Genomic DNA, 26669 nt, shown 5'->3' on the forward strand with positions numbered 1-26669 from the left:
AGAATGTTGATTCAGCGCCTCCCAGAAGACATAATCAGTTTTTTCATCGTAAATAAAATATCAGCTAGCGACTCATGTATAAAGAATCAAGTACTACAATGCTGTATACTTTGTTCAAAAGGAAGAGCTGTGAACAATTTGTACAAATTCAGTTTATACTTTTTCTGAATCATATTGACTTAGTGACAAAAAAGAAAGTCCATTAGGATGATGAATGACCAACATCCCCAAGATTATACATTTCTATAATATCTGATGGGCTAAGAACCATTGACCAACCTCCATGACATGGTCGCCTTCAATCGGTTATTGATGAAAATATATGGTATACCACATTAAAATTTCATTTCTTAAGCATCACAACCACAATTATATAATCCTTCCCCCAACTCTAATGGAATAATATGGTATACCATGTTAGAGTTCTGTTTCTTCGGCATCACTACACAGGTATGTAAAATCTTTCCCTCGATTATTGATAGAAATATATGGTAAACCACATTAAAGTTCAATTTCTTAAGCATCAAAACCGACAAATGTATAATTTTCCCCTCGATTATTGACGGAAATTTATTGTATTGGTATACCACATTAAAGTTCAATTTCTTAAGCATCACAACCGACAAATGTATAATCTTTCCCTCGATTATTGAAGAAAATATATTCTAATGGTATACCACATTGAAGTTCCATTTCTTAAGCACTGAAACCGACAAATGTATAATCCTTCCCTCGAATATTGATGGAACAATGTGGTATACCATGTAAAAGATTCAATTCTTGAGCATCACAACCGCAAAATGTATAATTCTTCCCTTGAAAATTGATGGAACGATATGGTATGTAGCACATTAAAAATTCATTTCTAAGGCATCGCTGTCGACTAATCACAAATGTATATTCCTTTTTCGATTATTGATAAATAAATGTATAATCCTTCTCGAAAATATTCATTTTTAAGGCAACACAACCGACAAATGTATATTCCTTCTCGAAAATGTATAATTCTTAAGCATCACAACAGAATTACGTATAATTCCTCCCTCGAATATTGATGGAACAATAGGGTATATACCACATAAAATTTTCATTTCTTAAGCATCACTATCGACAAAGGTATAATCCTTCCTCTATTATTGATGGTTAAATATGGTATACCATATTATAGTTTCATTTCTTAAGCATCGCTACCGACAAATGTATAATACTTCCCTGGATTATTGATGGAACAATAAGATATATCACATTAAATTTACATATATTAAGCATCGCTACATACATACATATAATTTTTCCCTCGATTATTCATGGAACACTATGGTATATACCACACTCTCATATCTCAAGCATCACTACCCTCAAGTGTGTAATCCTTCTCACGATTATTGATTTGAAATATATGGTACAACACATTAAAGTTCCATTTATTAAGCATTATAGCCAACAAATGTATAATCCTTCCCGTAAACATTGATTGGACAATGTGGTATACCACATTAAAGTTTCATTTCTTAGGCATCACAACCGACAAACGGATAATTCTTTCCTCCGTTGTTGATAGAAATATATGGTATACTACATTAAAATTCCATTTCTCAAGCATCACAACCGACAAACGTTCAATCCTTCCCTCAAAAATTGATGGAAATCAACAACATTAATGTTCCATTTTTCAAACATCACAAGAGACAAATGTATAATCCTTCCCTCGAATATTGGTGGAACAATGTGTTAGACCACATTGAAGTTCCATTCCTTAGGCATCACAACCGACAAATGTAAAATCTTTCTTGAAAAATTTTGATAGAACAATGTGGTATACCAAATTAAAGTTCCATTTCTTAGGCATCACAACCGACAAATGTATAATCCTTCTCGAAAATATTTTGGAACAATGTGGTATACCACATTAAAGTTTTATTGCTTAGGCATTACAACCGACAAATGTAAAATCCTGACCAAAAATATTGTGGAACAATGTGGTACACCACATTGAAGTTCCATTTCTTAGGCATCACAACCGACAAATGTATAATCCTTCCCGAAAATATTGATTGGAACAATGTGGTATGCACATTAAAGTCCCATTTCTTAGGCATCACAACCAACAAATGTATAATCCTTCCCGAAAATATTGATGCAACGCTGTGGTATACCACCTTAAAGTTCCATTTTTTAGGCATCACAATTCACAACCAACAAAAGTTTCATCCTTCCCGAAAACATTGATGGAACAAATTGGTATACCACATTAAAGTTCCATTTCTTAGGCATCACAACCAACAAATATGTACTCCTTCCCTCAAATTTTGTGCCTTACTGTCAGTTCAATTTTGTGCCGACAATCTGCCAGACTATCATGTACGGTTCCTAAATTTTCCTAAAAGGTGTTTTAGCTTTGACAGGTCGTTTGCATCTTTCATACTAATGTCTTGACACATTAATATGTTTATGACGGTCTCAGACAATCCCATGAAATAGAAAACAAAATAACCGCCAAGGTTACAATATACTCGGCCAGAGTTTTTTATGCGTGATTGACGACTATAGACACTATGTAACTAATAGTGATAAGTGATGAGAGAGCAACTGCAGATACTATATGACTGATATGTTTAACTAGAAAGAGAATTACCTGCATATTTTTAAACGAAGCTCGCCTTTTTAACCATCCAATTTATTCCCTCCTTCACCTCAATAATCATGTTATCCTGCAATTCAATATCAGAAAAGCATCATATCTGTCAAATGTTATATGAACTCTTCACATTTTCTTTAGAAATAACTAATCTATTACGCCATAAGAAATCTAACTATAAAATTGAAAAACTAACAAATAAGAGTATAGTTAATAAATTGGATGCTTTGTCAATTCTAAGAAGATTCTCTGTCAATTACACTCAATCTATCAAGGGCAAACTGAGATCGAACATTCTTGTTCAAGCGGTAAATTGATGAATAACTGCAAGTAGGCATTAGATGTCTGGTCAACATTTCAAGTTATTAGTGTTGACTACAACTTGGGTGAATTTTTACACCCAAGTCTCACTGATTTTATTTGCCGATCTATGCAGATGCAATCTAGATAAGGCTTTTCGGTGACCACGACTGCGAAGGATTCGGACAAACAACCTTAAGGCTGAAACCCTGCCCTCTTACTAGAAATCTAGTTGAAACAATAAAGTAGAGTTAATAAATTTTGAGAAACACAAAACAGCAAATAATCAAAATGGATTTTGCGATAATTATCTCTAAAAGTAGAATTTAAAAAGAAGAAGCCAACTTCATCAACTAATGTGATTGCATACACCTAGATAAGCTTTGCGACCTGTAATCAAAGAGACCTTAGGCAATAAGCTTGTGCTTGTTTGGAAGGATTACCACAAGTGATTGAAGCATGTCGTTTACAGAAAAAATATTTAGTTAGGGTAGTCTCAGTATAAGGGCCAGCTATCGCAATGTAACATATTATTGTTAAGCAGCTACAGGCTTAGAGCTAGTATAATTCTTATATTCACGATCTAAATAGATCATTACCCGTTTCGAGCAATTAGTTCTGCTATTTACAAATCAGAATGGCTTGGTGACGAAATAAATTTCGATTCAAACTTCCAAACTTATGAGCAAACCTCGTAGTGGAGTTTCCTGAGGAGAAACTTATAGGCCAGACCATTTATTTTATGAGTGATGAATTACCAATATCCCCAGGCATGTATTAACCTCAAGCAATTGAAAAAAAACTGGAACACATTATTTCTTCGATACAACATGCACTATCGATATTATTTAACTAGTAGTGACGTGAGAAACAAGCTGCAGATACTGTACCATTAATATGAACTTATTTAGGTAATACGATTCAACTAGAAGGAGAACTCACCTTTCTAGCCTTCCTCTCTCCCTCTTTCACCTCAATAATCATCTTCAACATCTTGGCAATCAAATAAGAAAATTAATCTTCGTAGTTCTCGTTGACAATACAAGTTGAACTCACTGATTTTCTTGAAAATTCAAGCTATGAAAACTGAAAAACAAACTGATTCCAGTATTTGCATCTCTGCAGCCTGGACAATTCTCTGCATATTTTCAAGTGCAAATGCAAACTATAACTGCCAAATAGACTATTGAGGAAAAGTCAATCAAAAACTAAAAGTACTTCTAAATTGTAATGTAAATCAAGCAATCTGCGGGAAATTGACTAGCCTTCTTTCTCCTTCACTGTTTTTTTTTGTTCGAAAACGAAAAAGAAAGTAAACACTAGGCTGGCATGATTTCCTCTCGCCATTGGGAAAAACAGATTTTTGCTTGATTACCTTAAGAGAAATCAATTTACATCTCAAGGTCAAAATCTGATTTCGATGTCAAATCTCAATGTTGAAACATGAGACAACAATAAAATTGAAATCAATAAATATGGAGTTTATTCATGAAGCCTTTTATCGTACAGTCTAATTTATTCTCTAATCTAAGAGAGATTAATTGCGCCGTGAATACCAAAATCTAATTTCCCAGGCCTGAGAGAACTTAATTCAGTGAATCCTTCTTGAAGACTAACACAAAAAAAATCCATTATAGAAGAGATATTAGACGCTAAGCTTGTTCTTGTCTGGAATGATCATTGTAAATGATTGAAGCAATTATTGTGTTTACGAATCAGATTGGCTTAACAACGAACTAAACTCCAGTTCTAATTCCGAACTTAAGATGCAAACCCCTCACAGATGCTCTTGTAGAACTATTGTAGGAACTGATTCTCTTCAGATTTCAAAAATGTTTTTTAACTGAAGAAGACAAATGTGTGATCTTTACGGCTATTCTGTAATATATCTTTTACTTATCCGAAACAAACTTGTTAGGCATTCCACAATTACTGATGGTAGGGTATTGTCCATGATCATAATATAAGCATCAATAACCACTGGTAGAACTATTTGAATTACAGGTTAAAATATAGTATTACTCTAGTGTTCTCAGCTGCAAATCTAATTTAGCTATGCAGATATCAGAAAAGCATTTGGGTTCTCATAAAAAGTAACTAATCAATCACGATACAAAACATTCCAACTATGAAACTTGAAAACACAGATCCAAATTTGAAACTTTGCAGCAAAAGTCCAGAAGAAAATCTACAAAGATGTCATGAAATTTCTCCTAAATCTTTCAAGTGCAAACTAAATTGCCGATTCCGATTGAAGCAGTTAACCAATGAATAACTGCTACAGAGACTACAACTTAGGTGAACTTTTACACCTGAGTCCTCATAAAGCTTTCGGTGTCCGAGGCCCACAAATGTACCGGGACAAACAAATCGTGACCCCTTAAATTCAACTCCTAATAGAAGGAACCTAGTTTATATCCGTATAAAGAGGTGCAGGGTTATACGAAGTTAGATTGTTACAAAAATCAAGCAATTCGGACAAAACTAGCGGACCTTATTTCTTTATCACTGCTTTTTTCTTCCACGTCAACAAACAAGACAATTACAAGGCCAAAATGCAAGGTTATTTCTTGCCATCGAAATAATTTTTATCTAATTACTTGTACGGCAGACCCATTTACATACGAGAGTTCAAAATTTGATTTTATGTGAAACTATAAAATGAATCGTAAACTGGTCGCCCATGGAACGTTTTGTAGTCCATTACATTCTCTACTATAGGAGAGAAATGCTCTTAATTTAAAAACCAATAAGTGACCTCCCAGCTTTGAGCTAGCATATTTAGCAGCTCCTGAATATGAATGCAGATACCTGATAAGCTTGTGACTTAGGGGTCTCTGTAATAAAATTGACATCGTGCGAGAAGCTTGTGCTTGTTTAAGGGGATCATCCATAATGATTGAAGTTGTCATCCACACTAACAATATGTTAGTTAGAATCATCCTTGTATAAGGATCTAGGTATTATAATGCAACATAGTGGACATTGTTTAACAGTTAAGAGCTACAAAATTGAACATTTCACGATTTTAGTAGATTATTACCCATCTCGACCAGTTTGTTCTTCTCTTACGAAACAGGGTGGCAAAATGATTTCCGATTCTAACTTTCAACTTTTAATGCAAACCTCCTGATAGAGAGTCTAGAGTAGATATCTAAAGATATAACATGCCCTTTATTTTTAACTAGGACAGGCACTCAAGATATGACAAACATACCCAAAATTACCTGCACAAGAAGCTCACCTTTTTTGCCATGCAAAAGCAGATGAACTCTTCGATTTTATTAAAATTTCCATCTACAAAAGCTGAAAACAAACTGATTCTAGTACTGGCATCTTTGCAGCCTTGTCAATGCTTTTGAACTTTTCAAGTGCAAACTAAATTGCTTACTCCTGTTTAAGCCATCAACCGATTAATAACTAAAAATACATGTCAGGTTTACAGTCTATATTATTAGTATTAAGGACAAGTCAATCAAAATTATGCTCAAGTTGTAACGTATATCAAACAATCTGGCCAAAATTAACTAACCTTTTTTTCTCCTAAGCAGTTTTTCGTTAACATCAAGAGAGGAGATCTAAAACTATTTTCGAAGCGTTGCTTCTCGAGTCACCAAAACAAATATTTATTTGGTTACCTATTAGAGGAATCAATTTACATTCCTAGATCTAAAACTATTTTCGAAGTCATGATCTTACTCTAGAAACAGACAATTATTTGCTTATCCATTAAACCTTTTATAGTCTAATACATTCTATATACTGAAGGAGAAAACTGTTTCGTTTTTACACCAATAAGCTGAATTTCCAGCCTTTAAGAATGTTGATTCTTTTTCTGAATCATATTGACTTAGTGACAAAAAAGAAAGTCCATTAGGATGATGAATGACCAACATCCCCAAGATTATACATTTCTAGAATATCTGATGGGCTAAGAACCATTGACCAACCTCCATGACATGGTCTCCTTCAATCGGTTATTTTGATGAAAATATATGGTATACCACATTAAAATTTCATTTCTTAAGCATCACAACCACAATTATATAATCCTTCCCCCAACTTCAATGGAATAATATGGTATACCACGTTAGAGTTTTGTTTCTTCGACATCACTACACAGGTACGTAAAATCTTTCCCTCGATTATTGATGGAAATATATGGTAAACCACATTAAAGTTCAATTTCTTAAGCATCAAAACCGACAAATGTATAATTTTCCCCTCGATTATTGACGAAAATTTATTGCATTGGTATACCACATTAAAGTTCAATTTCTTAAGCATCACAACCGACAAATGTATAATCTTTCCCTCGATTATTGCAGAAAATATATTGTAATGGTACACCACATTAAAGTTCCATTTCTTAAGCACTGAAACCGACAAATGTATAATCCTTCCCTCGAATATTGATGGAACAATGTGGTATACCATGTAAAAGATTCAATTCTTAAGCATCACAACCGCAAAATGTATAATTCTTCCCTTGAAAATTGATGGAACGATATGGTATGTAGCACATTAAAAAATCATTTCTAAAGCATCACTATCGACAAATCACAAATGTATATTCCGTCTTCGATTATTGATAAATAAATATGATATACCATATTATAGTTCCATTTCTTAAGCATCCCTAACGACAAGTGTATAATACTTTCTTTAATTATTGATGAAACAATATTCACATTCAAGTTCAATTTCTTAAGCATCACTACCGACAAATATATAATCTTTCCCTCAATTATTGATGGAACAATATGGTATCCCACATTTCTATTTCTTAAGCATCACTACCCACAAGTGTATATTCCTTCCCTCGATTATTGATTGAAATATATGGTATAACACATTAAAGTTCCATTTCTTAAGCATTATATTCGACAGATGTTAGGCATTTCACTTTAAAGTTCCATTTCTTAGGCATCACAACCGATAAATGTATAATCCATTCCAAAAAAATTGATGAAACAATGTGGTATACCACATTAAAGTTTCATTTCTTAGGCATCTCAACAGACAAATGTATAAGCTTTCCGAAAATACTGATGGAACAATGTGGTATACCACATTAAAGTTCCATTTCTTAGGCAACGCAACTGACAAATGTATAATTCTTTCAGAAAATATTATAGAACAATAAAGTATACCACATTAAAGTTCCATTTCATAGGTATCAAAACAAACAAATGTATAATCCATCCCAAGAATATTGATGGAAAAATATGGTAAACCACATTATACTGCCATTTCTTAGGCATCACAACCGACAAATATTTGTTTCTTCCCAAAAATACAAATGGAACAATGTGGTATACCACATTAAAGTTCCATTTCTTAGGCATCACAACCGACAAATGTATAATCTTTCTCGAAATTATTCATGGAACAATGTGGTATCCCACATTAAAGTTCCATTATTTAGGCATCACAACCGACAAATCTGTAATCCTTAAAATATCGATAGAACAATGTGATATACCACATTTAAGATCCATTTCTTAGGCATCACAACCGACAAATGTATAATCCTTCTCGAAAATATTGATTGACCAATGTGGTATACCACATTAAAGTTCAATTTTCTTAGGCATCACAGCGGACAAATCTATATTCCTTCCCGAAAATATTGATGGAACAATGTGGCGTACCACATTAAAGTTCCATTTCTTAAGCATCACAGCCAACAAATGTAAAATCCATCCCGAAAATATCGATGGAACAATGTGGTATACCACATTAAAGTTCCATTTTTAGGCATCACAACCGACAAATGTATAATCCTTCTCGAAAATATTAATTGACCAATGTGGCATACCAGATCAAAAATCAATTTTATTAGGCATCACAGCGGACAAATGTATATTCCTTCCCGAAAATATTGATGGAACAATGTGGCGTACCACATTAAAGTTCCATTTCTTAAGCATCACAGCCAACAAATGTAAAGTCCATCCCGAAAATATCGATGGAACAATGTGGTATACCACATTAAAGTTCCATTTCTTAGGCATCACAACCGACAAATGTATAATCCTTCTCGAAAATATTGATTGACCAATGAGGTATACCACATTAAAGTTCAATTTTATTAGGCATCACAGCGGACAAATTTATATTCCTTCCCGAAAATATCGATGGAACAATGTGGTATACCACATTAAAGTTCCATTTCTTAGGCATCACAACCGACAAATATATAATCCTTCCCGAAAATATTGATGGAACAATGTGGTATACCACATTAAGGTTCCATTTCTCAAGCATCACAACTAACAAATGTAAAATCTTTCTCGACGAAACAATGTGGTATAACACATTGAGGTTCTATTTCTCAAGCATCAGAATCGACAAATGTATAATCTTTCTCTCGAATGTCGATGGAACAATGTGGTATACCACATTAAAGTTTTAATTCTTAAGCATCACAACGGACAAATGTATAATCCTCCCTCGAATATTGATGGAACAATATACTACATAGCACATTGAAGTTTCTTACGCATCACTATTATGAAGCAGGCGCAGTAGTGTAAATAAGAAAAAAATCAATTATTGGGTAAAACAAGACATATACACCATGTATTAAGCATCAATCCCCAGGATTGTGGAACCCTTCCCTTAATTATTGGTGGACAAATAGAATATATGTACTTGCATAAGGTAATATTGAAACTTCTTTAATAAAATGATATAACAAGTATGTGATAGGACAAGAAAGCAACATGTCTTCTAGTAATGATAGCTACGCTTAATGAGTTGCAAGAAAGGAAGACAACAACAGCTTTATATAGAAAAAGTGATAGTCAAGAGCCAAGAGTCAAGACTTTGAATTCATCGGTACCATCAAGAAAATCAATTAGAAGATCTTGTTCTTCCAAGTAAAAAAAATGTGATGGTCAATGTTTAGGTTTTTATCCAATTGAGTAAAACAAATCAAAGGAAAAACCTGAGATTTATGAATTGAACATGTTATTCTAGAATTACCACTGATAGTAAATAAACAACCCATAAACTCATTTAAGTAGGCTATCCCAGCTCCTTCGTTATAATGGAAGTTCCAATAGAATTACCATTGATAGTAAATAAACAACCCATAAACTCATTTAAGTAGGCTATCCATGAAATATGAAACCACTATGTACGTTATGCACCTTTTTGATAATTATCTAGGGCGAAATTCTTTTATTTTAGCTCAGGATTTTCACGACCATCAACTAAGAGGCTGCAGACTAAAGCTGAAAATTTTTCTGATTCTAAGTAATATGAATCCCCGAACTACCATTTTCTCTCACTGTGCTACTTATCCTTTCACTGAAACCAAGTAAATCCATTAATATACTTTTTTACAATCTCTCATCAATTAACGCGATAGAGTTCTCCTCAACCTTAAATGCGCCACTAATACTGTTAATAGACACTAATAGTCTAATAAAACATCAGTGTTAACATAGTTGTAACCAACTTACATATCTCTGTTACTATTCCCTTATCTATTTCATATATAAAGAATATAATATTATACTTGACAAATGAGCCCTGACACACTCAGCATCGGGTGAAGGTAGATTCATTTTTTTGTATCAAACAAGTACATCCACATAAAACATTTCATGGTAGATATGGTAATTGCCACTGGAAGGAAAAGATAACTAAAAGAAAGGAACACAAATTAAACTGACAGAGATGTCTAACCTTGATATTTGCACAAAGGTCTTCCATGTAGTTATCTGGTATCTGCACACAAAATCCATATCAATTAAGGCAACACTATGATCCAAAACATCAAATTCATCGTATTTCCTGCTCTGTTTATATTTTGGTGGTAACCCGGGGCTCTCTAAGGTTGTTTACTTGTTTCAAAGATGTTTTGCTCAATCAAATGTCTTAATTTGTTTGAAATTAGGTATGAGTTCCTACCCAAGACACCTCAGAATGATATTTGAACCTTGTCATAAATTCCTTCCACCGGCACTTGTGCATCCATTTCTCATAATGTATGTCATCTTCGACTTATAACTTTAGTGAAGAGATAGCATAATATATAGAGGCTACTACATGGTATACATCGAATGGACAGAGTGTTGGACTGATTTTAAAGCAGTAATAAAAAAAATTGGTTTCCATGGTAAGATAAGATGATCTTAAGTATGTTAACAATAAAACTTAGGGGCTTACTTTACTCTGTACAATTGATGGGTTTTGAGAAGCCATTTTTTCCTTGAATTTTCTAAAAGTACCTGAAACATTCATGAGTTGTTAATGTTAAGAATCCAAGAACGAGAAATACAACGTAAAGAAAAGTTAGAAAACAAAACATTTTCTTTACGTAAAGTAAGAAACAGCAAGGAAAATGAGAAGTTAAAAAGAAACAAAAAAAAACACTTCCCCAGTACAAGGGAATACTGACCAAGACCCAAGCTCAACAACCTAACAATCTCTCAAGATTGACACTAATCAAATAAAACTCACCACCTAGTTTGTCATAGGCTTCTTCAGAAATTGAGTATTTCTCCACCAATGAAGTATCTTCCAACCAGCCACCAGAGGTTACTGAAGACGGATCCAGATCTACTATATGTAATCGGAACCTTCCATAAATTAGAACAAGTTGATCAGATAAGATCATGTAACACATATAAGAAGCCACACTAAGAAAAACTTTAAACATGAATCGGGGTGTAAGTTGGCACTAGTCCAAATTCTTCCCATTTGTACAGTATATGATATAGCCAGTAGCCACTTTGGTTTGTCAATTGTAAACCTTCCATGAAAAACAAATAGGAACTTAGGTTTTCAAAACATTAAACAAAACATTCATTATATCAAGTAATTAAGATACCAACATTTTTGTTAATAAAATTAGTCTGCAGATTTAGAGAGAGAGAGAGAGAGAGAGAGAGAGAAAGGAAGAGCGTAGTACCTGGAGAGAGAAACAAACATCTGATGAGAAGGTCTTGAGTTTAGAATGCGTTACTCGGAGAAGGACAGAATCGTCTCCCTCAATCTGTAACTTATTAGCCATCACTTCCTCCTTCCTTCCTTCCAAGCAATAGTAATACAAAGACGATTTGAAAGAGTGGAATTTCTGTTTCAATACCCTTGAAAATTCCACTCTTTCTAACTTGAGATTTATAAATCGCAACCCTTCAGTGTTGTTACAAAAATCTGTAACCCTAATTCAACCGAGCTTTAGGTCAAGAATGAAACAAGACGAAGAAAAAACGATTAAAACCCTAACTTGAGCTTTGTTTGATTCTTGATTGATTATTCAACTAGGGTTCTTCAACTAGGGGGTGATTCTTGAATTGATTCTTCAATTAGTGTTTAATTCTTTGTTTCTTCAATTAGGGGTAGATTCTTCACCCTAATTTCTCCCTTTGAACGAAGATTGTTGTGAGGCGAGAGATTTCAAGAAAAGGTGGGGGAGATGGAAGGAGAGAGAAGAATGATAGCATCTCACCGTCGCTCTCATCTGCAACACTACAACAGAAAGAGAGAAAAGAGAAAAACAAGCTGAATTTACATAAATAACCCCCAAGAGAGGAAAGAGAGCGTGTTTCCTAAGGTTTTGTTTGATAGCAATTAGGGGAAAGGAAAAAAAATAGAGAAACTTTTACCTCGAGAAACTTTTTCTTCGAGAATAATTATCTCTATAAATAATTTCATATTTTCTATCGTTTGGTTCGCTGGGAGAAAAAAATAATTATTTCTTCATTTTCTATCTTCTGTTGTTTGACTGGCGTAAGCGCATAAGTGGTTGTAGTTTCATTTGTAGTTGTTTATGCCAATATGGATCAAATACTAACTATATAGGAATGTGATAGATTTAACTCTTATTCATACTTTAACAGAAAAATTTATGAAATTACTTCCAGCCTCTAGCTTGAGTATATGTTTCTACTAGTAAAATTAAGCTCGCCCAACAAAATTTTCACCTTCTCTCTCAAGATCATTTTTCATCAGTATCATCACAAGCAACATATCTTCCCTTTCGTCTTTATCTTTTTCTCTTTCTAATTTACAGTCAATGATCAATTACCAATGTCCATCTTATGATCTTTAAACAGTACAAAATAACTTAATAAAAATATATGAAGATCAATAAACAAACGCAGAAAGCCAACATAAACTTGTATAAATTTGCGAATAATTAATTAGGCCTTTAATATGGTAGATTTGATTGTCCAATAACATCTTTTTCATGGATTCAAGTCTTGGTTGTAGCATAGATATGAAGGTAGTCCTGGAAGCCATGGTTAATAAGATACGACAATTCAGGAGCAGGAGAAATGACTGCATCACTAGATGGATGCTCCCGTTCTTGTCTGCCATGAGTCGTTGAATAACGCTCTTATCCTTTCCACCTCTACGTGATGATCGTATTAATGAAAATTGTGTTATTCTTTGAAGGTGGTATATACACCCATTTTCCATCTTTTTAGAATTCAAGACCAGGAGGTCAATAATCTTGGAGCAAGAAAATGATAACAACGGCATCAGTGTCTGCTCGAAGGCCAGTAACTAGCTGTGGTCGATCACATCGTGGGTACTTGGCCACTTTCCTTCCAACAGAAGGTCCTGCTGGTCCTGCCAAGGCTTTTTTTCAGGTAATCTCTCTTTAACCTTAAGTTCTCACACATGTGTTCTGATAATTTCTCTGCCAATATTATCTGGTTAATGTATAATGTAAACATCCACTACTATCCTGAATATGGGTAGAAATTTCATAGTTCATTTTTTTATCTTCCATGTTTAAGAACTGAAGCATGTCTTAAAGTGAAAAAAGGTCGTTCGGTAGATTAATGGATTCGTCCAACTTAGCCTTAGGGCGATGCCAAATCTTTCCCAATCTGGTAGAAACTAAAGCTAACAACTACAACAAAAATGATGGAGAATCCAATCTGGTTCAAGTTGTTGATGATGGGTACTCTTTCTCCTCTATTCTATCTAGACAGTCAATGAGAATAATGTGAAGAGAGAAGGATTTTATTGGTTGAAATCTTATCATTAATGGGTTATATGCCCGACAAGAAAAAAATTCTCGGCTAATAGGTGGGTAAGAGATTCTCTATTTTAGGAGAAAAAATTGGACCAAAAAGTCACGTGAGTCCGTTTCCTTCTTTCCCCTATTGCCTGTCAAACACATTGAAAATTAATATTTAGGAGAAAATATTTCCCTTTTCCCTACAGAAAGTGTCTATCAAACACAACCTAAGAAAACCACTTTAACACCTATTTTCTGAGAAAAATTATCAACTCATTTGCCCACTTTTTTAGTTCTTAAGAAATTGATTTTTCTTAGTGGCCAACCAAACAGCAGAAATTGATTATTTTGCGAAAACGACTTTCTTATTCACTTTTTCACACGTATCAAATGGACCCTTGATTCCACATTTCAACGACTCCATTTTCTTTCCGGTAAGAAAAACTTGGTTTTCCCGTTCAAATACTTTCGCGCGCATCACACAGACCCTAAAACCCCAAAATATAAACGAATTTTGAGAGGGAGAGAGAGTAAGGGTGCCCCTAAAAGCATCCCTAGTTTTCACTCAGTCTCGCCTTCACTCTTGGCACTTTTCATGGGTCTCGGACCGAATAATCCGAGGCAATAATAGAGTAGTGGTGGTGGATGTGTGTTGGTGGTGTTGGAGTTGTGGCGGTTATGGCGGTCGCTACTGGCGCGTAGAATTATGGTATTGGTGGTGGTGGTGGTGGAGTGAATTATGAAGGTAGTGTTGGTTCGGCGAGTGGGTTTGTTAGTATAGTTGTGGTAATGGACGTAGCAGTATAATGGTGTTAGTGTTACTGTTGGTGGTGGAGTGACAATGGTGGTAGCAATGAGACTAGCCACTAATTATAAAAATTAGACCAATATCTGGTTTTGAAACGATAGGCTCGGATTTGAGCTTGTCTAACTTGTGGACTTAATTATTTGGTTACTGGACAACTTCCCCATAAATACATTTCAAGTTGCTTTCTTGTGCACTCTCCTCTCTTTTATACATTAAATTAAACATCCAAACATAAGAAAGATACAATGAAATAGGAATTTCAATCAAAATTTGATATTTTATCTAGAATTCATAATATTAACTCTCCTAAGTGCTATTATAAAGCATGACGAAGAAATACACTAATGAGATACAAAGAAACAAAAAATACTCAATTTAGACAACTGCTAATTCTTGTCTTCTCTGGTGAAAGAAGAACTTCATCAATGGCTTTCCTCTTTTTGTTCAAATGTTGTAATTGTTGATTTAATTCTTCTCTTGATTTTCCCTTTAACAAATGGGATTTTAGCCTTTTTTACATCTGATAATTTAACTGGTTTAAGAAAGAATTCTTCAACTCCTTCCTCTAAACACATGTTAATTCTTGATGGTACATTTTCTGATGACATTATCACAACCGGCATATCTTTTAAACATGATGATTCCTGAAACAATAAAAAAGAAAAGTGAGGAAAATCTATCAAACTTTTTGTAAAGAAAAAAAAAAAAAGAGATTTTGAAAATAAAGATCTATAAAATATTTAAATACCTTTACTCAGAAGATCATATCCTGTCATTCCTGGCATACAGTAATCTGTTATTATCAGATTAGCTTGAATCTCCTGTAAAAAAATAAAATAAAAATAAGAATTGAAAATGGATCACAAAACCCACAAAACTAAACTATAATTAAAGAGAACTTATTCACAGTTTGAATTGACTCGAGTCAGATTTCAGATAATTTATTTTTATATGACTTGACTGATAGCTGATATAGGTTGATATTAGGTCAGCTTAGTTCAGTTGATTTAAATTTAGACGAGTCAAATTTATATCATGAAAAAAAAACAATCACATAATAAAATGATTTTATCTGGTGATGTGATGAAATAGGAGGTGGGTTTTCGTTTATTTGGGAGTCCTTTTCCAAACCAAGGATTCAAAAGCTTTACTTCCAGAATCAACTGTGGTAACTAGCAAAATACATAAGAAAATAACAATCAAAATATAGGGACTTCAAATATTAGGACATCTTCATGAAAAGAAACTTGATTCATCTTAAATCTGGAATACCTTGATATGATGAAGTCTTGAGTAGTCTTTCAATAAGTTTTCTGTCAATCAGACTATCATCTATTGCTAAAACATGAAATTTTGTATCATTTGCCAAGTTTGTAGTGGAGAGAGAGAGAGAGATAGAGAAAGTTGTTGCTATTGTGGTGGAGAATGGTGGTGTTGGTTTAGAGAGAGAGAGAGACCCACTACTAAATTACATAGCACCAAAATTTAGAGTAAAGAGAAGATCTCACCAAATCTTCAAAGTTTGTATTTTTGGAATGAGGGACCTAGTCTTACCACTTTTTCTACTTCAAGTTCTTTTTTTTCACAGAGAAGTTCTCTTAAATGGACTATCAAAAAGAGGTTAAACTGTCTCTTCTAAATGTAAGAACCAAACAAAGGACAGGGTCGCCGTGGGGGCCGGCTGATGAGACATGAAAATGTCCCATCTGAATCTCTTAACTAAGGCTAGTTAGTCCATTTCGAGCGGTTACTCTGATGATTTGTATGTTTCTCTTGTTCAGGTATCTTCTACGAAATTGAGCGCGAAAAAGGCTAAAAACGGGAAAAAGACGGACTAGGGGTATTTTGGTCAATGGTTGAATCCTGAATATTGATGCACGGATGAGAAGTAGAGTCCAAGACGAATCCAATGGCGAAGACGGAAGTCGAATCGGAGTCTGGATGAATAAAATAAAGCTAGTCAAAGCTGGGATAAAAAAAAGAATCATTGACCACGTCAGCTAGTAGACACGTGACCGACGGTCCAACGGAGATGGAAGAATTTTCGGTATACTGGTTGTAACATGCGGGTAATCTTTGGCATTTATTTCTGGCGGAAATTCCATGTAATGCAGCTAAGATACTACAAAACTTCCGGTACACGTACTACTTGATCTAACGGCATCAAATACCTTTGCGCACGAGGCTTCATCCGGGACACGCGACACAACTTATTAACCTTTCCCGCGAAGTTCCTAATCATTGTTATTAAATCCAGCAAACTACCCACGTGATTCCCAAATTTATGGGAATTCCTATATCCTTTCCATCTCGGTTTCTCTCTTTCCCTCTATTGTTTTAAAAAGAGATAAATCTAGAGACAGAAATAAAAATAGAAGAAAACAGAGAGCTTCATTGATAGGGAAGATAGAGAGATTCATGGAAAGAAGGATTCTACAGGTAACATTCTCTCTCTAGACACAGAAATTTAAAGAGAAGATTGAAGAGGGATAGCTGGATATTTTCTATAGAGAGGAAACTCTGAGATCTAGAGAGATGGAAATCAATTTGAGATTTCTAAACAAAGGAAATCATATATGAAGATGACAGAGGAGATTTTGATTCGATTTCTATTTAGAGAGAGAGGGTTGGATTGATGATATTGTTATACAAACATATATACATATACAATGAGTTCATGGGATAAAACATGTAACCGAAAAATTCTTCCCATGACATAAAATGATCTAGAGACATCATGTTCATCACAATAATATTTTATCTTTAAATGAAACTTGAAGTTCTTGATAAGTAGTTTACCTTTCTCCATGTAGTGTTTAGAAAATAGATGATAAGCTTCTTCTTTGATTAAAGATGAACAAGTATACTCTTTCCTCTTCTTTTCTTCAAGCCTATAGAGATGGAAATTCTAGCTTGAACTTGTATGAGCAAGAGCATATTTTCCATCCATTACTATCTCCTATTTATACTACAACAAAATGCATTTCCATCATTGCATTTTGTCTTGCCTACCACAACAAGTTGTGTTCATATTGGTGTCAAACATTCCATGTGTCAAGACAACAAACCATGAGGTGTAAAGACAACAAGGCAAGTTCATCTTATGTGTCAAACACCAAGTCCATAAGGTGTCAAGACAACATGACAACACAACTCATTCTTGAACTAGATATAGAGTTTCCTAAGCCCAATACTTAATGGGCTAATTGGATGGGACATACTATTGGGCTTGTACGTATTAGGCCCATTCGTAAAGTACAAGGCCCAAAGTTTACATTCTCCCACTTGGCCCATACAATTGAAATCATATTTTTGCAAGAAATTATCATTGCAAATCGATTAAGGGTTTAAACAATTATGCGCGCATTTAAGAAACTCAATCTGAATCTAGTGTACCATAACAAGTAAGTTACTAATGTGAGTCATAGCGGTTATACATCTTAAAGCGATATATTTCCTTCCATGTACCACAACATTAGAACTCACCTTATATGATGATCATAAGGAGATTAGATACAAAATCATTCACATAATTGATTTTGTTTCTTATAGCTCGAATGTCTTCCAAGACAGTTTCAGTCTTGCCAAGACTATTCCTGTAACTTTTCAACTCAATTCTATTATGTACACTTAAGTAAGCAGGAATAAGGAAACATAGTATTATGAGATCTCTATAGTGTTTGTAGAAACTAATATGTCCATTCAATCCATAACGTTACAAAGATAACTAAGACCCATAGTTGCAACATGTTCCTTAAATGTCTTAGCTATCAATCCTTTAGTTAATGGATCTGCAACCATAAGCATAGTACTTATATGTTCTACAATCACTATATGTTTCCTGACCTCCTCTTTGACAATAAGATATTTGAGCTCAAGGTGTTTGCTCCCTCGAGAACTAGAATACTTATCATTCTTAGAGAAGAAGACTGCAGCACTATTATCACAATAAATTCTCAGCGGTCTGGCAATAGAGTCGACGATTCCAAGCCCTGAGATAAAATTCCGCAGCCATAAAGCATGAATTGTGGCTTCATACCATGCCACAAACTCAGCCTCCATTGTGCACGACGCATAAATGTGACGCCCCGTGTTCCGAATCACGGTTTGCCCGGCAGTTTATAAAAGAAACTCGGTCTAATACTAACTCAAACCAGTTTCAAATATGAACCTAAGCCAAAACTCACTTCACGGGTTACAAATCAAGAACAAACACAGCGGAAAATCAAATATAGTTTAACCCTTTTGAAAATATGCTCGGAAGATATGTAACCCCAAAATAGTTTTCATAAAGCGAAAAACAACTTGAATTCATGTTTATGAATAGTTCACAGAAGAGACTGAATTTGGACAGAGTCTCCTCTATAAATTGAACATATCAAACCTGAAAAACCTGTCAAACATTCATACATATCTCACAAACTTCTAAATAACAATAGCATCAAATAATAAGTGATAATGTGCATACTATTTACATGTGTACAATCGCAAACAAGTGAGAGAACGATCCTAACTATTCTAGATGATACATATATAATATTAACGTTGTGATTATGTTGAAAAAATAATAGAAATTATAATCTTACATAATGTGAGCCGTCGAAGTAAACTATGTCACTCCGGGTCACCAATACCTGCAACTGAACAACAACAAATAGGAATGAGATAACCCGAAGGTCAGCTCAGTAGGATACCTAGACATCCTACCCGCACCACACACATCAACATTTTAATACATTAATAGTTATAAGTGTTACATGTATACAGAGATATCAATATGCACACGAAGCAAAGCAATATAGCAAGATAATTCTTCTAGCTTACCAAGATCACGACTGAATACGCCCTCAGTCGGGGTCACCTACTATTCGGCTAGGAATAACCGGTAGGCCTTTGTTAGTGCGTAGGCAGGCGGCGCCTTATCGAACGTTTGACTACTGCAGTGTACACATGGATCCACGTAATACCCCGGTAAGAGCTTCCGTAACTCTCCCTTCGTCATCATCGCCCATCGGGCTGGCTTGTGATCTCAATACGCATCGAATAGTAAATCTCACCCAAACAATGATACGCTTAGAATATGTCATGACTTACCCAGACGACTATAAGAGTATCGTCGCTTAGTAGAGCCATATACCCACGGCGATACAATTATCTCGTTTTGAGGCGCGTCCTATCTCCGGCCAGATCTAACGCTTCCTCGCAAGGTAACTCATTGACCATTCGAAGAATACCCAAACATATGCATGAACCTATAATAATATTAAATGATCTGATAGGCTCCCAAAGCTACAAGAACAGAGCCCTCCTAACAAGTCCCATCAACCGAAGGAGAAGAGCGTTCTTGTGTCTCAAGGTAGGGTAAACCCTGTTTAAAGCCAAGCTTTTACAAGTTTTCACTTTCAGGGATTAAGTATTTTCTTATTAAGAAAACTTGGGTAAACACCCTCTTTCGGTTCGGTGAAACATTGTACGTATCAAACACAAGACATTACAGAATTCAAACCACACTTACCAGTGGCTTAGCAGAATAAATAAACAAACATGGCACTGGTCAGTCCCCTAATCACTCCAAGGGTCGGAATACCCCAACTCCCAATCTCTCTCGGACCCCATTCCGGGTAAACAAGAATGGTCGTTACCAAACGGCAGGCCAACGCACCGAGTGTAACCCTTAACATGAATTCATGGCTAATCCATAACAGAAATATAAACAAGGGGACCAACCGATGCCCGGCGTCAAACAATCAATACACGTAACACAGATCAAGCGATTCCGCCTCCATGTTATACACGCAGCTCAAGCGATTCCGCCATCACGTGTTTACAATTCACACAAAACGATCACACAGATCAAGCGATCCCGCCTCTATGTGATAATTTTTCAGAAAAATCAATTTGTTTTGAAAAGAGAAACATCCATAACATATAGCACACCACTACATTCATATCATACCATATCATATCATAAATTGAACTAGAGAACTATAAAAAGAAGAAAAAATGGTGAAACGGGGAATACCCGTGCTCCAAGTAAGATTCATAGGATCCTACCTCTCCTTGCGCTTCCAACAGTGTCTTTGACTAAGCTCCACCTCTCCTCGAGCTCCCTATAGCAGTACAGTAGTCTCACTGGAATATAAAAGGACAAAACGGTCATTTGACAGTTACATAACTGTCAAGACTCCTCTTGCAAAGCAAGAATGCATAAAATGAATGAAACTATACTAGGAATGTCCTATCGGGCATTAAAGAGATCATTGAGACGTTCCATCGAACAACCGATACACCTTACGGACCAACCCACAAATCCATGAACTCTATTTTACATTTCCGAGTCTTCATAAGCTGACAACTTATTTAACGAACTCAATACTATGAAGCTAGAACTATCAAATCATAAAATGAACTCAATTTCACGAATCCATAACTCAACCTATCCATTTATGTTAAACACGGCAATGTTCGGGTAACCATCTCTATTCCAAATCATTATAAAACTGATCCAAATATCAAATTTGAGCCGTAAAATAATTCGGCAGCAACCCGTCTATATATGAACACCCCAAAAGAGTCTACAATCTTCTAAACATGTTTCTGAACACAAACCATTCGAAGAAATATAACTATAACTATCCCAAATAGCTCTAAATTACGAACCCAAGAGATATTAGACCCAACTATACAGTTATCGAAATAACTATCGTAAACCCACCAAAAACGGACGAAATAGAAAATTTTAAACGGATAGATATGTAGAACAAGTCGAGTGGAATTACCTGGAACAAATTTCATCGAATTCCGATAACCGATCGCGAAGAAATTGACGAAAGAAAATTCGAATGTTTCACGGCCAAAAAAAAATCTCAAATCGTATTCCACCGTGATGTTGTTTAGAAGTTGGGTTTGAGTACAAAGGGAAAGTGGGATTTAAAGGATAGGATTTAGTGGGCACGTGGAAACAGAGATGGGAGTTTGGTTTTATTTGTAAACAAAGTGTTTAAGTGACAAATGTCATCTTAGAAAGTGCCCAGGTAATAAAATTACATTTCACCCCCCTAACTTATATATAACTCGCACACAAGCCCCACCATATTGTATCCAGCTAACTCAACCCCCATTATTTATCTTATGAACCCCAAAGTAACGTTTCTCTTTTATTTTTCATCCCACAACTAACCATGAATAAACTATATCGTCCATATTAATTCGATAACGACGAAATTGCCAAACACAAAATGATAGGCAAACCATGTCTAAACTTTCCACGTGACCAATCAAAATTCGTTATTTCTAGACAACTATCCGATGAGCTGTCCGTATCAACCGAAATAAGTATTCGAAATCAAGTCCTTAAAAATTGCTATCTTTGTTCGGCGATCTAACTCATCTGATTCTCCGAATCGAAGGTCTAGGCGCTACAATACTACCCCCCTTAATTGGAATTTCGTCCTCGAAATTCAAAGAGAGTAAATAATGAAACAACCATCTGCCAATATCAACACAATCCGTCACAAGACTCGAAACAAGAGAACAAGTTGTTTCGATGTCAATCCAGACTTCTGTAACCTATAAATTCCTTAGGATTCCCTAACTCTCAGTGGTAATTTATCGAAGTCAAAATTTCTTGAACCATTACATCAGGAGACTCCGCATAAGAAGAGAGTTCTCCTTAGCACTGAGGAGACTTTGTCGATGATCAACAAGACTCCCTTCTCCCTTCTACCAATTTGAACCAAGAAGATCTACAACTCAACTCTATAAATGCTGACAACCACAAGCTCCCAGACAAAACTCAAATGACACCATTCTGACGAGAATAAACTGAGTGTTGTTCTTGTTGTGAGAAAACACTGTCACATGAAAATACATGCACCACAATACTCTGTCGGTTCGAACAAAAGATAGATTATATTCTAATATCTTAATAACCTATTCTCGTAAAACACCTATTGAGAAATGGATATAAAATTCAATCTAGCACCCCTCTAGATAACTTCACCATTCAGAACAACTCTCGAATTCTTATCCGAAGTAGTTCACACTGAAAGCTGAGGAATCTGACAATTCACTAGATAATGCAATGAACCCTTGATAAGTAATCTCTTGATCCCATGTTAACCAACGACTATGATGTTATAAATCTGATTGTATGCTAAGAAGACAACTAACCAACCTCTTCTATTCTTTTGCCCAGTTCTTTCGACCAACTCTGAACTTGAGAGAACCTGTACCATTTCTAAATCACAAACCCACTGCATCTAACAAAGATCAGTCTGGCTAAACTCTATAAACAAAAAGGTCCAACCCTTCATATCCTGAATTCTTCTGCAGAACTAGTAATATTATGAAGTGAAATTGAGGTTAAACACTATTATGTGCAACCATAGAAATGATGACACATATGTTTCCTGTTCCGACATCAACCTCCAAGTCTGAAACAAATTCAAAATATCAAACAACTGAACAATAAAGTCGAATTTTCATCTTACTACAAGACCCAAGAATATTCTATAACTATCCTCGATATAAGAAAATAAAGAATGAAGCCCCCTATAATCTATAATCTATCTGTAAGTATAAGTTGTCGTGGATCCCACATCTTCGGAAAATATCTTTCTCAATAATATAAGAAAATACCGTTGCCCATAGTATAAGAAAATAAAGATTAAGGGCATCTATAATATATACAAGTCGATTTTGGCGTCGAAACTATAATCCCAAGGAAAACATAGTTGTTGTCGATAACACGATATAATATAAATAGAAAACCGCTATAATATCTATACAAGTCATACAGAAACCAACCCTCGATAATCATTCTACAATAACCTGAGAATCCCAGATATTTCTAATAACCAATAATGTCTCAATTAATACGACCTCTAACAACGAAGTATCTCGTTGAACCAATATAGTTCAATCCCGTACATTAGCCTGCTAGACCATATTTCCTCAATCACTAAATAAACTGAATATTGTCGATGAAATCCATCGTAGTCTTATATGAAAAATATATATCCTTTAGAAAAATCGAACTCAATATCGTGCAGTCAACATATAACTTGAGAATACCATCGCGTATAGTGCAACTGAATGAAAAGATGTACCAGATAACAACTGAACTTAGACAACTATCCTTGTCACTGATAATACTGTGACAACTGATAAAAACCCCGACATAACTGACATTTGTGCCACATCTATAAATCTGAAGACCAACACATCTATTATTTCCAGGTGACGAACTACCATTCAGTGAAGTAGTCTCTCTCGATAAGGTTATGTGTCTGATGCCCCTGAATCTCACCACCAACAACTATAGCCGATAAAAGATATGTGTCTCTATCATATAACTTTCTTTCAACCATACCATACCTTATCTGTAATCAAACTAAAATAATACATGCTCGAAACAAAACCGATCAAAGTCAACCTCAACTCTCTCTAATTGATCTGATCGAAACTCATAAATGAAGGAAGGTGTACAACTACCATGAGGTCCATAACACAAAAGGTCCGACTCATCTTCTCATCTAGTTAATCCTTCGTAGAGATATTTTCGCACCATTATGATCACAATACTTCTTTAGTGGTTCAATTTGTAGCTTCTTCATTACTCGATAGCATTTCTCATATTACCGATTCACCTAGGTTAATTACTCCTGGCAATGTCTTCATATGAGAATCACCTGCTCGAGTGACTTAGGCTCACAAAATTTTACCACAAATTCATCCATATCAGATAAGTTGACCACGCATATTATTCCTTGACTGATGCCCTAGGTTATTGTCGCTGGACACCTGGTCGTTAGCACCATTTCTTGCTTCGGTTTCCCTGAGTCATTATAGATTTCCAAATCGTCCTTCTATGGGGATTAGCTTACTAGTTCACCATCCTTGTCCTAAATGAACCAGTATATCCATATTCATCTTGTAATTTTCTTAACATTTTCCAATTGTCGATCTTTGTGAACTTGTATAATGTCAAAAGTCAACTACACTTAACTTCCTCAGACACTTTTGTCTTTGACACTTTCACAACATCAATATGTTGTCCTGTCCAAAACTTTCTACCTCTTATCAATTCTTGATTGTCCTCTTATACCACCTTGTGAAGAAGTTGAAGGAGATGTCCTTCGACCAAGGTGACAATGCGAACAAATTGTCGGATAGGACAATTGATGTGGAAGATCATCAAGTCCGATTGATTTAGGGATCGTAGAGTTGTAGCTAGAGACCAACTACGATCGTCGAATTACGAAGTAATTCGCGGCTAACTTCGATCGGATCCTACAACGGGTTACACATAAGAGTGACAAATTGATCTAGGATATGACTAGTGGGAGTGAGATATAATCATGGGAGTGTCCCATAAACATATCTCATAGGCCAAAAAAGGAATTAGGCAAAGATAGTACAAAAAGGCCAAAAACAGGGTTTTTGGGCCTAGACCGGTTCGGGTACTTCTAGGACTCGGATTGGGCTGAATTTTGGAGGGTTAGTTGCTGATATAATAAACATTATATCTGCCAATTTTCGTGGTGTTTGGACACCTCCTCCTTGGGGAATTGAGAAAATACCAATAGTTGCTATTTTCGACTATTTCCCTAAATCTTATTCTAAAGGGTGTTTTAGGAAACCTAAAAGGAGGTGGATTCTTATTAGGGTTCTATATAAACACTCTTAGGGCAGAGAATAAGGTGTGGAATTTCTCTCTAAGCTTTCTTACTCTACCACATCAAGTAGAGAGGAGAAAGTGAGCTAATTCCCATTACTATCAATCTAGTCAAAGAAGAAGGTGTTCTTCTTTTCCAACCACCATTGGTGTGCTAGCTATACAACAAGGTGGGAGATCAAATTGATTGCTCGTGTCCCAAGTAGAGGAGCTACACTTGAAGCTCTTGGTCTTCTTCAATCAATTCAACTAGTTCGAGGGAAAAGCGATTAAGGTAATCTACTATCTCCATTAGATTAATTACTAGTTTTGCATGTGATCCTGGGAATACTAGTGTAGACATTAGATGTCATATTTCCGCTATAAACACTAGTAGAAGGGTGTAAATCCCTACACCTTGATAACAATCAAGGAAAGAAACACCAACGTCAACCGTACACCAAGTCTTCCCTTTTTCCGAGTAACTCGAAGTCACAAAGTCCATCCACAACAAACCAATGATATGAACCTAAACCTAGTATGAATGCAATTCGTACCTCAGTAATGCTTGGTTGATCGCCAATACTATCTTCTGCAGGCAATGTGCTCGGCAAACAAAATCACAATGTAAGTGACCTACCGTTAAAGGAACCTTACTCACATTATGATATCTGAGTGGGACCTTCACGTAGGCCTGACTCAGATGTGCTGAGCACATAAAAGTCAGCAAAGATAGAATCAAAATCTTAAAATCTCAAATAAAACAAAATAAAATCAGCAATATTATTATCTTTTCATATTTTATCTTGAAGCTTTTACGAATTTATCAAGCCTTGGTATTTTAGTTACCTCACTCATTATTGCACAGAATATATTCTGATGCCAGTCGGCCCAATGCACGTACTCATGCTCTGATACCAACTGTGACGCCCCGTGTTCCGAATCACGGTTTGCCCGGCAGTTTATAAAACAAACTCGGTCTAATACTAACTCAAACCAGTTTCAAATATAAACCTAAGCCAAAACTCACTTCACGGGTTACAAATCAAGAACAAACACAGCGGAAAATCAAATATAGTTTAAACCTTTTGAAAATATGCTCGGAAGATATGTAACCCCAAAATAGTTTTCATAAAGCGAAAAACAACTTGAATTCATGTTTATGAATAGTTCATAGAAGAGACTGAATTTGGACAGAGTCTCCTCTATAAATTGAACATATCAAACCTGAAAAACCTGTCAAACATTCATACATATCTCACAAACTTCTAAATAA

General features: G+C 35.3%; 3 protein-coding genes, 1 long non-coding RNA gene and 1 pseudogene across 6 annotated transcripts in view; all 5 read right to left on the reverse strand.

Moving 5' to 3' along the window:
* The window catches only part of LOC147549061 (uncharacterized), a 45565-nt gene extending 42849 nt beyond the window's left edge, over window positions 1-2716 (reverse strand). Inside the window, exon 1 of the mRNA XM_086666762.1 lies at window positions 2636-2716. The gene's annotated coding sequence lies outside the window, so the exon portion shown is untranslated. The remainder of the gene's footprint in view (window positions 1-2635) is intronic.
* Window positions 1198-12442, reverse strand: LOC147549063 (tubulin-folding cofactor B-like). 3 transcript variants are annotated; one of them, XR_015237080.1, is made up of 7 exons: window positions 11865-12441; window positions 11414-11532; window positions 11120-11181; window positions 10637-10678; window positions 6183-6331; window positions 3881-4076; window positions 1198-2711 (listed from the first exon to the last, which is right to left on the reverse strand). XR_015237080.1 is itself a non-coding variant. In XM_086666763.1 (5 exons), exons 1-5 carry the CDS (start codon window positions 11882-11884, stop codon window positions 2646-2648), a joined length of 309 nt encoding a protein of 102 aa, XP_086522889.1. In that variant the 5' UTR covers window positions 11885-12441; the 3' UTR covers window positions 1198-2645. The 3 variants fall into 3 exon arrangements, 1 of the variants encoding a protein (XP_086522889.1); XR_015237079.1 differs by lacking the exon at window positions 6183-6331 and having other exon boundaries at window positions 11865-12442; XM_086666763.1 differs by lacking the exons at window positions 3881-4076; window positions 6183-6331.
* Window positions 12443-13151: 709 nt separating this feature from the next.
* Window positions 13152-13638, reverse strand: LOC147549064 (1-aminocyclopropane-1-carboxylate oxidase 1 pseudogene; annotated as a pseudogene).
* Window positions 13639-15158: 1520 nt separating this feature from the next.
* Window positions 15159-16978, reverse strand: LOC147549065 (two-component response regulator ORR3-like). The gene is made up of 5 exons (XM_086668210.1): window positions 16908-16978; window positions 16009-16196; window positions 15868-15908; window positions 15485-15557; window positions 15159-15385 (listed from the first exon to the last, which is right to left on the reverse strand). Exons 1-5 carry the CDS (start codon window positions 16976-16978, stop codon window positions 15159-15161), a joined length of 600 nt encoding a protein of 199 aa, XP_086524336.1.
* A 2063-nt stretch (window positions 16979-19041) lies between these two features.
* On the reverse strand, window positions 19042-26669 carry LOC147549066 (uncharacterized). The gene is made up of 4 exons (XR_015237081.1): window positions 25811-26669; window positions 21516-24847; window positions 20791-20868; window positions 19042-19376 (listed from the first exon to the last, which is right to left on the reverse strand). It is a non-coding gene; the product is annotated as an uncharacterized LOC147549066 (long non-coding RNA).

The sequence above is a fragment of the Eschscholzia californica genome, unplaced genomic scaffold, assembly GCF_041429995.1.
Source record: "Eschscholzia californica isolate CP2 unplaced genomic scaffold, dmEscCali1.0.p SCAF_3, whole genome shotgun sequence".
Classification (NCBI taxonomy): Eukaryota; Viridiplantae; Streptophyta; class Magnoliopsida; order Ranunculales; family Papaveraceae; genus Eschscholzia; species Eschscholzia californica.